This window comes from Petromyzon marinus, chromosome 8 (genome assembly GCF_048934315.1).
Source record: "Petromyzon marinus isolate PM22_M1 ecotype Great Lakes invasive population chromosome 8, UKy_Petmar_22M1.pri1.0, whole genome shotgun sequence".
Lineage (NCBI taxonomy): Eukaryota > Metazoa > Chordata > Hyperoartia > Petromyzontiformes > Petromyzontidae > Petromyzon > Petromyzon marinus.
Window position 1 is genome coordinate 17,702,012 of NC_133674.1, and position 14,429 is coordinate 17,716,440.

The 14,429-nt window shown below is 42.3% G+C and overlaps 1 protein-coding gene across 5 annotated transcripts in view; it reads right to left on the minus strand.

Annotated features, from left to right (window-relative positions):
* Positions 1 to 6,586, minus strand: part of MICU1 (mitochondrial calcium uptake 1) — a 47,071-nt gene extending 40,485 nt beyond the window's left edge. For 3 of the 5 annotated variants that reach the window (XM_032950003.2, XM_032950001.2, XM_032950002.2), the window contains exons 1-2: positions 6,442 to 6,586; positions 718 to 896 (exon numbers count right to left, since the gene is read on the minus strand). In XM_032950003.2, the coding sequence (XP_032805894.1) occupies positions 718 to 893 (176 nt within the window). In that variant the 5' untranslated portion in view covers positions 894 to 896; positions 6,442 to 6,586. Of the gene's footprint in view, positions 1 to 717; positions 897 to 6,240; positions 6,337 to 6,441 lie in introns of all 5 variants that reach the window. The other 2 variants (XM_032950000.2, XM_032949999.2) reach the window with 2 other exon arrangements.
* Positions 6,587 to 14,429: the final 7,843 nt, after the last annotated feature.

A 14,429-nucleotide genomic window follows, 5' to 3' on the forward strand; every position in this document is an offset into this window, starting at 1 on the left:
CGCATCAAAGGGACGATGGACGGGGCCATGTACCGTCAAAATCTTGGGTGAGAACCACTTTCCCTCAGCCAGGGCATTGAAAATGGGTCGTGGATGGGTATTCCAACATGACAATGACCAAAAACACACGGCCAAGGCAACAAAGGAGTGGCTCAAGAAGAAGCACATGAAGGTCCTGGAGTGGCCTAGCCAGTCTCCAGACCTTAATCCCATAGAAAATCTGTGGAAGGTGCTGAAGGTTCGAGTTGCCAAACGTCAGCCTCGAAATCTTAATGACTTGGAGAAGATCTGCAAAGAGGAGTGGGACAAAATCCCTCCTGAGATGTGTGCAAACCTGGTGGCCAAATACAAGAAACGTCTGACATCTGTGATTGCCAACAAGGGTTTTGCCACCAAGTACTAAGTCATGTTTTGCAGAGGGGTCAAATACTTGTTTTCCTCATTAAAATGCAAATCAATTTATAACATTTTTGACATGCAGTTTGCTGGATTTTTGTGTTGTTATTCTGTCTCTCACTGTTCAAATAAACCTACCATTAAAATTATAGACTGATCATTTCTTTGTCAGTGGGCAAATGTACAAAATCAGCAAGGGAATAAATACTTTTTTCCCTCACTGTATGAGATCAGGCACTGGGGAATTTGGCCATTGCCTGAAATTTGGTGCAGTGTTTCAAGCTTTACAACAAAAAAAAACACACAAACATAACAGCTTACTGCTTCCATATGAGGGCAGTAGACAGTGAAGCAGCTGTAGCTCCAAGCGTCGCAGCAACCAATATCCTGCGCACATGAGGCTGCCCCTCCTGCATGCTGTGCTGGCACGTGTAACCACGTATAGCACATGGCAGGACCCGCAAGGCATGGTACACGCGGAGCCTCCACATCGCCATCACCTTGGGAGAGACACAATCACACGGCAGATGTCTTTTGTTAATTCAAGTGACCTATAGTTGGCCCAGCCAGGTGTTGCAATGCTTTCAAAAGATACAGGGTAAAGGCGCAACCCCGTCATTATTTCCCCCTCACCACGCCCGACAGGAGGACCTCCACTCGAGCGGGCTCTAGAAGAGCCTTTCTGGAGGGCATTAGGCTTACCCTTCCACGCTGGCCAGACGTCTTGGAAGAGGTGGCAATACCCACACTTAACCCTCCCACACAATCCTTCCCAATAGATTCAGCTATGGTGTACCCATTTGTACTGCTTGGTGGACTGAGGAGGGGTGGGGTTTGAGTAATGTGCCCATTGTTCCGATGGCCGTGTCAGGAAATTGAATTGAACCTGCGACTTCTAGATTGCAAGTCTAGTCTTCTAACCATTACACCAAGGCAGTATCTTCTCCTTTCATATATAGCATTTAAAAAATCTACTCCATACTGACCAATTAAGCACGCAAATGTAGTATTTGTGCGTGGTGTAACTGTAATTCTATACAGAAGTTCACATATCGGACTTTTTTACATATCCCCACTGAGTTGGATGTGCGACATTGTACAGTATAGAACAAATAACTTTCAAACTAATGCCCCATGGCTCCAGCTCAATGGAGAACAACACATTAGAAGCCAGAACAAGTCAATAGCAACGGTTTTAAAACCAGTGCATTAGATTATGCCACAGCATATGGCAAACAACAGTTGTAAATACCTCCACAACTTAAAAAAAATGTTGAGAGATTTAGTGTTATGCATTTGCTAGTGTATGTGGTCTTGTAATTTGCAGAGCTGGACAATTCCCAGAAGGTACCCCCAATTTCATGATCTAGTGAGGTGTTGAAGTGAGCATTGACAAGGACGTAACCATAGACACAGATTCCCTGTAGAATTGAGTGTGCAGCCACTGGCTGTAAATACGTGTTGGTCATGACGGTAGCTTGGTACTTGCTCTAAATGAAGTTTATCATGTTATAGCAATTATGACACTATTGCCTATGCCTCCCCATTATCCGTCTGTGTTTACAGATACATTTTCTGATTCAAATATAAATACCGTAATAGCCTTTGTCCACCCCGGAAACATTAAGGGAGTATTGGGATGTTTGGCCAATTCCATTAATGAGTGTTTGGCATAAGGGGAGAAACAAACAATGCTCAATACTGATAAATTATAGAATATATTGCTCTCCTGTCAGTGTCTAGGCACTTCACGATCCAAACTACTAAGTCCAGTATTCCCAGGCAGTCTCTCATCCAGTACAAAGTTCAACCCTGCTTACCTTCCAAAATCAGACAATATTTTGCACATTCAAGGTGACTGGTCATACACACATCTATTCATTCGGAAAAAAGAAATTAGTAATAGATTACCACCCCATGTCAATCAACCGCTGGATAAAGGCAACCCAGGCACGTTGGTCAGTATGGTTCGGCAAAATTCTAGAATTACATTTTTGAAAATCCTGATGTAAAACACCAAAGGTGTCTTGATATCAGCACAACTGTCTAACATTGTATTATACTGTATTTACCAAAAAAATACCAACTGCCCTGCTGTATTCAAACACTTTTGTGAGCTAGAACCTACAATCTCACAATATACTATTGCACTCAACGAATTGACAATTAATGTACACTTAACGTTTACCAGCTAAACCGAGTTCAAACCAGCACTAATCTACTAAAAATGTGCTTGTGCGTGCCTGTCCTATAAGTACTCTCCTGGCAATCATGCATTATTTATTTAATAATGCAGTCCTTTATTTGACCACATGATAGCCTTAGAATACATATGTAGTGATCGACTCAGAGACACTAGGAGTAGGAGGCGCTCACTCTATTTATTAACAGCCTTCACAGTTCACAAGAGGTAACTACAGCTCCCAGTCAGGACAGCTGGCAGGCTGCCTGACTGACGACGCCGAGAAGGTGAAGACATAGATGGCGGTGAAGACGTAGATGGCGGCGAAGACTCAAGCGGCACGATGGGATCCCACTCCAGGCAACAGCCCCGAGCCTTTGCTCGGGGTCCCCCTTTTATCCTTCCAGCGTGGCCTCGCTCTGCCCCAGTCACGCCCCCCCCCCCCCCCTTAGAACCTACCAGCGGGTTCCCGGGCTTCCCTCACGTGCCTCCTTTGTAACCTTTCCTCTACATCCCTCTCTCTGGCTTATCACGTGACCTGCTGTCAGACAGGGTTGCAGCAACTGCAGATCCCCTTCTCTGCCAACAACCAGCGCTATGCTATGTAGTGACCCATTCCATGTCACTACACATATATATTATTTAAAAAGAGGACCTTCAGAGATCACCCAACATATCAAGGGAAAAAGAGACAAAATAAGAATGCAATTTTACAAGAGAATGGAGACAATAAAACGTGGCATTTTCTAAAATATATGAGATCAAAACAAATGTTGCAAACACATTGAAAATAAACTTTATAAAGGTTGTGGCCGTTATGCAATGGCTTACAAGTGCCGAGATTGATGAAAGCATATGAATCATCACTGTCGAGGTGCTTAGGACATAACACATCTATAAACAAAATAAATGTAATTTCAAAACACGTGCGACTGCACGTATCATGATGGAGTGGTTGGAGGTCAAACAGTGTTAAGATAACAAAAGGGGTTCCACAGGGTTCCATCCTCGGCCCCCTCTTGTTCTCTCTTTATGTCAATGACTTGGGCACCGACTAGGATCATTCCAGGGTAAATCTTTTTGCAGATGACACGATACTGATTACTGCTGGCCGCTCTATGGATGACGTGATTGCTAAGCTCCAGGGTGATTTCAACAAACTACAACATCAGCTAGTTGCTCTTAAACTAGTCCTGAATACCTCCAAAACCAAGGTGCTATGCTTCTCACCAGGACTAAAGCAGGAAGTTATTTTTCCCCAATTACCTTCCTTAAATAATTATCAAATAGAGCAAGTCAAGATCTATAAGTATCTTGGGGTCATCCTGGATTCAAAACTGAATTTTGAAGATCACATTGATTATATTGGTAAAAAGACAAATATAAAAATTGGTTTTCTGTATCGACACAAGCACTGCTTCCCCCCAATATTCCGTTTGGAATTGATAAAAGCTACCATACTGCCTCTACTTGACTACTGTGACATCGTGTATAAATCAGCCCCAAGTACTGTACTGAAGAAGCTTGATTCCATCTATCACTCGGCCTTAAGATTTACATTGAACTGCTCATATAGGACTCACCACTGTGATCTCTACATTGGGTCAAACTTAACATCTCTTAATGTTCGACGGCTTGTGCACCAGATCTTATTTATTCACGATGTACTTACAAAAAAATCCGCAGACTACCTGCTGGATCTCCTCTCTGTTACAAAGAACAAATTTGACCTCAGGTCTTCGCTCATTTACCAGCTTCACATTCCCTATTACCGTACAAAAACCGGAGGAAGGGCCTTTGCTATTGATGCCCCCAGGGTCTGGAATGCTATTGCCAATAAACTGCAACTTGAATCACTACCTACGAAATCTTCACTCAAAACTGCTCTCGAGGAGTTGTACACCCCTAGCTGCCACTGCTATTCAGTGGCCTAAAATATGGCTCTAGGGTTTGGTGTTACATGTTATTTATGTAGTTTATTGTAAAAAATTCGGTCAGTCCCTATGATCACTGTTACATTGCATTTATGGCTTTTATTTTGGTGATTTCGAAAACGTGATGGCCTTAATCTTAGTTGTCTTGTGGTTGTTGTTTGACTTGCATCCCACTGGGATTTTTGCACACAGCGTTGGTGTACGGTGCTATTTCAGGAATATTTTGATGTTTTTTTCCTGGATTTTGTTTGCACAGTCACATAATCACTTTAAGATGTTTTTCTTGTTCATGTTTTTGTTTGTTGCGGTTGCACCCGATTCAAGAGCTGAATGGCTCACAGGGCTATACCAAATAAATGGAACTATGGAGTGGGCCCCACGAGCCCAATTGAACACTGTCCATTATTTGTCAAATTTCTCACAGTAGCCTAGCTTTTAACTCTCTGATCGTCATCAGGCATAATAAATCCACTGCTGGATGAAAGCCTTCTCCAGCCGCCTTCACCTCTCACGAGTCTGCGATGGCAACATTCCAACCAGAACCTGCACAATTAACTGATCGAATCACTCCAAGCTTTACAAAACGTCATCATAAAAATGCACATCACAGCACTGTGCATTACGTTTGCGAAGTGTTTCAGGTGATAATGGCCATATAAAAACTGTACCAATAACGTTGAGTTTATGGGGGTTTGAATTCTGGTTTCCGGGCAACTTGGGTTAATCCAGCAGGGAATATTAGTTATACGAGTCCATATAACGTTATATAATCAACATGTCATTATAGTTGTATATTGGCCAATAACAGTACGGTACATCTTCTTTGGTTCTTTCGGTAAAGTCACGTAGAATGAGAATAAAATAATAAATTGATAAAATAAAATAACACAATAATATTCTCACGACGTTTCGGCCACAACACAAGCGGCCTTCATCAGGTGAAGGGGGCGAGACTGTCTGGTAGGACAGCGCTAGGACAGTGCTGAGAATATTATTGTGTCATTTTATTTTATCAATTTATTATTTTATTCTCATTCTACGTGACTTTACCGAAAGAACCAAAGAAGATGAATCATTGCAGTCACGAAAGCTTTAAATCGAAATTTACCAGTGCGGTACTGTATGAAATGTATGAACATCAGTCAATACAGATCACACAGCAGGCCAGATTGCCTCTCGGAGGCGCTCTTTACAGCCCTCTAATCCGATTCGATCGCGAAAGCCCTTCGGCGAGCAGTGGAGCGAGCACGCAATTGCAGGGCTGCCCCTTTAACCTACATTCATCCATCATCATCACAATCCATGCAGATAGCCCGTGGGTAGTCCACTGCACATTTTGTCATTAGTTTCCACTTTCCTCCGACTTGTGCCAATCTGCTCAAGTAGTGCGCACATCTTCCTGGCACCAATCTCTTACGTCGTGCGGGAGTTTACCTCCCTTACCTCTACAGTAAAGGAGATAGCCCAAATGCGGTACCACTAGAATTCATACTAACGCTTATTATAAGTTGGTAACAAGTTCAATGCTACCAGCATACATCAACACACGCGCGAAGCCAAACGCAAGTAACGCTGTACAGTACAACAGCGTCAATATGCACCGCTGCATTTGACTTTACGCGCCTAACGAGGACTTTCCCGGCTGTGATCGGGCCTTACATGACACACAATATATATACACACACAATACACGCGGATACAACGAATCGATTGAAGTAATCCACACACCTGATGTGAAACATCGCGGTTTTACTCTCGGGCGCCAACGACCGCGAAGCGATTCCCGGAGCTGGGAGTGAAAACTAATGCCCGCGCCGTAGACTGCTAAAACGAAAGGACGGCAATGGTGCGACACGAAGCATCTGTGAAGTTTTTGTTGTTGCTGACAAAACTATATACCGTATCTCTCTCTCTCTCTCAAATTCTTACCGTAGCCGAGGTGCGGATGGGAGTTGTTTCCACTGTAATTCCGTTTGCGTGAGGCGCGCATGCGCAGTTGCGGCTACGCGACGCCACTTGAGCGCGCGCGGGGGTGGGGGCTGCAGGTGGGGGGAGGGGGGATCGCGAGTGGTGGCTGCGGGGTGTGGCGACGGGGGCTTCCTCCCCCCCTCACCCGGTGGGGGCTGCCCCGCCCCCTCCCCGGTGGGGGCTTTCGTTGATTGGGATCCCAAATTCTCAAACAATGCCAAAAAAACACATTTTCTGTTGTGATGGAAATGTATTTTCTCTCTCTCTCGTCATTTACAGATTTCATCGATGGCAGATTCTGCAACAGACCTGCACTCTACAACATAGATGAACAAACAACATGTCTCATTCATATATCTGTCTCGCTATATAAAATGTAAAACATTTTTTTTTACACAACCCATCGGCCCAACGGCCTTCTGGGAGTGAATAATTTCAGCAGTACTGGTTAGTAATGTATAAGCATACGGTGTCTCGTCAACAGTGCCGGTGAACTGCCAGATGTTATATGCAAAAACCCTCTCAGATATCGGACATAGTTTGATGACAATAGGTGAGGTAGTCTATGGGCCAGGTTAATCGTTCTTGGGTCAGATAGTCTATGGCACACATAGTAATTGGACATTCTTTGGCAAGATATCCTATCTATGGCAGTGGTTCCCAATCTGAAATTCACATATCCGTAGTGGTTTTCAGTGCCAAGGGAAGTGCACAGCGAACTCTTGCAGATACAACACTGTACTATAGTTTAGAGTAATGCAGTTTTACTTTTGATCATGTTATTGGTACATTATGGTCCGTATTTATTTTTTCTAGGCTTGATAGTGGTAACTTTTTTTTTACTGTCATTGTATATCGGTCCAGAAAGGTTGGGAACGACTGATGTGTATATACGACAGATAATTATTGGCATTAAAAATAGATATACTGTGGTCCAGATAGTCATTGGGCCACATGGTCACATGGGTTAGATTATCCTTCGGTAAGATAGTGCCAGATCATAATTATGTTCAAGCCTTGGTGCAAAACTTTAGTGGATACTAAAATAAACAAACGTGGGGTTGTCTCTGCTTGTAGAAATACAGTACATTTTTGAAAGCGCATTAGTCCATGTTTTTTTTATTTTGAAGACAAACAGTATTTTGTACTACAATCATCATTAAAGTCTTATTTATATGTATAATCCATAGTTTTCAACAATAGTATCAGTTTTTTTTTATTGATGCTAGGCATGTAGAGATGCATCAGTTTGTCAACTGAATCTCACGCTCACAATGCATTGAATTGTGCACGTGAGAGTGAAATCTGATTGAGGCAAATGTTATTTAACTGAGAGGCGAATGTTACATTTAGGACAACGGAGTTGAAAAACAACCGTACAAGCAAGTAAAATCTAAAATCAATACGAAAATAGTAACAAAAAACTATGTTACTATTTGTTACTATATATAAAAAAAAGAATCCACACCAAAATCGCGGCAATTCATTACTCCTTTGCGGGAATGAATTGCTATGTGCTGGCTGGATACCGATCTTAGTCTATGAAATTTAACTTCTGTACACGGAAGTGATAACCTACCACTCTTTTTTCTAAAAGGATGTCACATCACTTTTATTAGTTAGGTATATAAATTGCAACTGTAAAAGTTTTTGTCACAGCAGATGTTATCATCTGGTCTGAGCCCAAGCACTTATTCATTATGATTTAATTCGTATTTCACTCCTCGGTTGGTGCTACTGGTTGGTGCGGTGTGCTGTATTTTTTAAAAATCTGCATCCGTAAAACCCTAACATTTGTGTTGCGATGCCCGTTACACGAACGTACAAGTATTGAATGAGGAATGTATCAAGATGCAGGGGATGGGAAGCTAAACACTGCACAATACACGTATGGTATATTTAACATTAAATTTTTAGTACAGTAGCAGTTGTTACAGTACATTAACATGCCCTGCTTGTTTTGCCCCAAAACACGCAATGCAAAATTACATACACAAAACACATTCATATCGGTTATAAAATAAACATTAACAATTAGTGTAATACAGTACTGTGGTAAGGCTGAAATACTGAGTGATATTGAAAATGATCTGTACCCTGGATACGGTGGTCCAGATGTATTGTGACCCCCAATTAATTGACCCCTAGTTTTTTTACATTGCATATTCATTTCTATTTTAAATAAACCTTACTCTTAATTTTTTTTACGTTTCACAGAATTAAATGGTCTACAAGACATCTAGACCCTATTCAGCAACAGCTCTGATTAGTGAGCTGAGGAAATGCTCTTGGAACGCATAATTGAGTGAATACAAAGGATCTTAATGGAATGGCAACATTATTATAAATCAGACGTGCCCTCGAGCTAAAAGCTGATTAATGTAAAATTTTATTGTCATCCAGTTAATTTAAGTATCCAGATTCGTATACTGTACGTATATTTCCATTGGGAATGCGGTACTGTGCAGTAACGCAGCAGTTCACAACAGGGGAGATCCTCAAAATGTTATATACAGTACTACTTTTTTACAGTATAGCAATCATCAATGACAATTTTATGAATTTAATCTGCATGACATTTTTATTTGCTACATTTTTTAAGTGCACGTACCAGCACTATGGAAGTAACACAATACATACGCTTGGATTGCGATCCATATTTGGAATTTGGAGTTATTCAAAAATGTAGTTGGCCTCTACTGGAATCATGGGCTATGGGATGGTGATACTTTCCCATGTAGAGACTTAGATTACGGTATATTCTATTGCAAATGAGTAGAGTGATTTATGAAATGAATTGTGAAAAATACTAATGTGTGTAATGAATTCCCTGAACGGCTGAAGTTATTAAGGTTAAATTTTCGGTTCTGTGCATGCAAGTGGTGCATAAGCACCGTCGTTTATGTGCAAGTGAACGGTCATTGCCTGAAAGGTTACCCTCGTAAGTGAAATCATTAAACTCGATGAGTTCCTATCGGCTTCTCACCTGCTAAAAAGGACTTGAATCAAAATGACAATAACCAATAACTGAGACACCCCATCGGTGCACGTATCTGCTGCTATATATATTTTTGCTAAAGTCAAAATAACTTCACACAGCTTCAAAGTACTGAACACAAATGTGGTAACCGCGAGGTTCATTCTGAGTTTGTTACACAAAACACGAATGGTGGACGAGGAAAATCAAATGTCACAAGCGTTAGAATACTTTGGACCGCACCCCGATTGGGAACTTGTCTAACAACAACCACACCTAACTTACATTTTTTTTTTAGACTTGAAATTGTTTCACAGTGACGACGGGAAGTTTGTACAGTGCTCACAAAGTAGCATTGTTCTCAGCTTGGGACACGTGGAACGCTGAGGCTTTAGGAACACAGAATTACCGTATGATGAGTTTGATTGATTTCACCTTTCTGTTCTAACCTGATGCCACAAACGGCGTCAACACTTTTAACACCGTGCTACAGTCGTGCAAGCGTGAACGTCAGACGACAGGGTGGTCCAGATGTCTTGCGATCCCCGATTAATTGACCCCATGTGTTGCCTTTGCATATTAATTCCTGTTTTAGATACATTTTACTTTACAAATACAGTATTACGTTTTAGCCGATTACATTTGGAGGTGACAAGACATCTGGACCACCCCCGAACTATAATTCACATTCGCCTTGAACAATGCAACTTTTTTTTTTAATCCACAGGCGACCATGCATGTGTAGTGGAATAAATAGGCGCATGGGGGTAATTGGTGAGATTGCGCAGGAGCAGGGCAGTAGGGGTCAAATTGGGACGAGGAGGTAACGATTGGGCCAATTAAGCTGGGGGGGAGCCAAGGACGGCTGTGATTGGCTGGTGTGGTTGTCAGGGCTAGAGTGTGATTGGCTGGTGTTGCTGTCAGGGCTGAGGTGGCGTCTTGAAGTCTGGCGAGGTAACACGTGCACGGGCACGCGGAGCGTTGTGAGGACGCGGTTTAATTAATTGGGGTGTGATGAGAGCGGGGATAAATTGGGGGAGACGCGAGGAGAAACGGGGAGTTGGAGTCGAGGGCTGGACGTGGAGCAGCTGAAGAGAGAAGCAGCTAGCAGTAGAGAGAGCACAGTGATAGCGAAGAGCAGAGACGAAGCAGTTAGCAGTGGAGAGAGCACAGTGATAGCGAAGAGCGGAGAGCAGAGACGAAGCAGTTAGCAGTGGAGAGAGCACGGTGATAGCGGAGAGCAGAGACGAAGCAGTTAGCAGTGGAGAAAGCAGAGTGATAGTGGAGAGCAGAGACGAAGCAGTTAGCAGTGGAGAGAGCACGGTGATAGCGGAGAGCAGAGACGAAGCAGCCAGCAGTGGAGAGAGCACGGTGATAGCGGAGAGCAGAGACTTAGCAGTGGAGAGAGCACGGTGATGGCGGAGAGCAGAGACTTAGCAGTGGAGAGAGCACGGTGATAGCGGAGAGCAGAGACGAAGCAGTTAGCAGTGGAGAGAGCACGGTGATAGCGGAGAGCAGAGACTTAGCAGTGGAGAGAGCACGGTGATGGCGGAGAGCAGAGACTTAGCAGTGGAGAGAGCACGGTGATGGCGGAGAGCAGAGACTTAGCAGTGGAGAGAGCACGGTGATGGCGAAGAGCGGAGACGAAGCAGCCAGCAGTGGGGGAAGCACAGAGACATCGGAGCTGACGGAGAAGTGGAGATCGGAGAGACAAAGGCGGCGAGCGAGCCGAGTGAAGCACGGCGAGAGAGCTGTGGCAACAAGGGAACTGTGGAGCATTGAGGACATGTGGAGAACTGTAAATAAAGTGGTGTTGGAAGAAGGACAAAAGTTGTCTGAGTGAAATCAACCACTACACATGTACACGTGCTTGTTAGACCCAATACTTTGACGTCACTAACATAAACATGTACTGTATTGGACTATGCTGCTCCTAAACCTTGCGACATGGTATACTTTAAGTAAACAAAGCGTTTGCTTTCTCTCCGGCAAATAAATGCTGCAGCACATTCATGAGTTGGAGTTCATTGTGGTTACAGGAAAGCACTGTACAACAATTAAATATGGTTGTGTTTTAAATTTAGCACGTCGCATAAGTAGCTGTCGATGGCATGCAAGCATGTTCCATATTTAGCACAAATGGCACGTAAGTCAAAGCGCTTTAACTTAACACGCTGAAGCAGGATGTAGAATATCCCGCCTGGAAAAAGATGAACCCCTACATTCCATCGCCTTGCATGGAATGCCTTCTACCTAAAGCTGTTCGTCTTGAGCCAAAATCCATTGTTGAATTGAAAAAAGTCACTTCATTTTGGCTTTACATGCACTAAATTTAATATGAATAAAACATGAACTCTGCTTAGTAGCGGTTGCAATTGTAGAAAGTCATGAAACCACAGCTATGGAAAATACATTGCAATGAACCTTACACATCAATTGTTTTGCAATATAGATGAATTTCAGATAAAATATGTTCGACTTAATATTAATCTGCTTCAATTATGCAGCAGTGTTATCAATAAAAACGCACCGCATTTATCAATAATATTGTACTAGGCTGATGGTCTTATAGGTCATGGCCTCGTCTATGCTCTGAATGGGAACTGCTCCAAATGTCAGCCTACTTAAGCACTGTACATATATTGGCACTATGTCAGTGTTACCAAGTGAACCATAACATCACTAAGACATATACGAATAGGTTTTACCCGTTCTAGCAATAAGTAATATTTTAAAAAAAAACTTTTTTTTAAAAACACGCTTTTATGAAATGTACTAGTAATGGAAAAACTCCACGACTCCAGGAATTGGCCCTGAAATTTGCCACAATGTAAGGGGACCGTGGCCAATTATAGCCAACGTCAGTTGACCGTGGACAATTAGACCCAAGCCGAAACATAACATATACAAAAGAATGTTAAAAAATATATATTTTTTTCTTTATTATGATAGAATATAGTTTTGTCATCAATATGACGTACGTATAACAAGTTTGCAGTCGATACGATATTGGGAAGTGGGTTAAAATTGAGTTACAAGATTTGAGGATACAACAACGACAACAACAACAGAGTGAGTTAAATGAAAACGTGTAATAAAACAGGCGTTATGATGTTAAAGCATCAAACTGAAACCTTTTGCAAGGAATCATGTCTGCATTAACCACATATACTTGTGGTGAACATGCAAACAAAAAACATGCTCTGATAGTATATGCATTGTCTTTGAAACTGATTGGTCCACACCAGAGACAGCTTTCTTTAGAGCCTAGTCTCAAACAGTGTTAAACCAAAAGACGAACAGCACAAAGACAATGCCACTATCAGGACAATGAGAGCTCGGGTGAGCAGCTACATCATGGGACCTCCCTTGCCAGTATCATGTTCACCACAAGTATGTGTGGTTAATGCAGACACGATTCCTTGCAAAAGGTTTCAGTTTTGTGTTTTAACATCTTAACACACCTGTTTTATTCCCAGAAAGGGTAAAACCTATTCGTTTATTTTGATACTGGCAAGGGAAGTCCCACGATGATCACTGAGACGCTTACACCTCATACCTACCCTACCATCATCATGACAAAATCAGGGTTATGTAACTGAGGACCAGGCTGTGCAACCATTGATGATGATGAATTCAATGTTAATGAGGCATGCGGCGAGGTTTTTTGTACAATTGACATACACTGAAAACTTATTAAAGCGACGATTGTACGTTAAACATTATAGAAGCGAATTGTGTACACAAGCTAGTCTTCAGTTTCCAGTAAGTTGGGCGTGTTTGGGAATGTTACGTTGGGCAAGGCGTGTGTATCAAGATTAGCGCGGTTGGCTACGGCCGGTGCGAAATAAGTTCAACATACATACAGTGGAACTGCAGACTAAACCAATAATGGTTGGTATGGTTACGTGAGTATAGTGTTAGTGCCTCCATGATTATCACAACCACCAGACAACAGGCACCCAGAAAGACTTCCTTATTAGGACATCCCATCAAGAAATGACGCGGGCACAAGGAGTGGTCGCCAAAGCCCTAGTCATACAAAAAATAGAGTGCATTACATAACAGAAACGCCATGTGTCCAAAGAACCCCCATCTCACATGCCGAGTCTGTTATGTATTAGTTTTGCGTTAAACTAGGACCCACATCTAACAGAGGGAGAGTCCTTGCCTTTAAACACCTGGCATATCACCAACATTGGTGAAAGTAAACCGATGAGATGGATTGCTGAAACCAAATTGCTGTTACAGTATTAAACTAATGCTGCTGAATCAATGCACTCCAATACCATGTGGCCGATGGGATGTGTAAGAAAAACTTCATTTTTTGGTGGAGACAAATATCAGAACTACAGCAGTAGCCGTATTTTTAACTGATTTTGTTAAAACAGTGTGTGATAAGGTGTGGACCCAACAGGATGTGTGAGGGAGTGGTTTATTTAATTAACCAGGTGAAAGTCTGCTGGTGTCCATTACAAGTCTCTCGTTTGTCAGGGAGATCTGGGGATAGTATTAACTTACATAGGAACACATGCAGCTGTTCAGCAACGTGTATATGTAACGCTGCTAACGAATTCTCTAAGCGGCCAGTTGTGTACTATAACACGTATGTGGTTGATTATTTGACAACGGTGACCGCAATGTCGACTGTTTATTTAAAATGTGATTTTTTTGCGGGCATACACTTTTAATGGACAGGTTTTTTTTTCTTTCAAATGTGGGAGTGACCACAAAGATTTGTTCTGCTCTCAAGAGTATTTTGTTCAGTCTGAGCCTGTAATGATGGATATTTCATGTTCATGTGTCAGAAACTATTGTTTTTGTATACTACTGATATAAGTTGGCTTCAATGTTACCTTCCCTGGGATGGACCATGATACAACAGTAATGCACTACCAAGTAATTAAGAACAACGCTCAATGATGATGCCCCACAAATGTGGAGGAGTCTCAAAGACAAAGGCAGTTGCTTC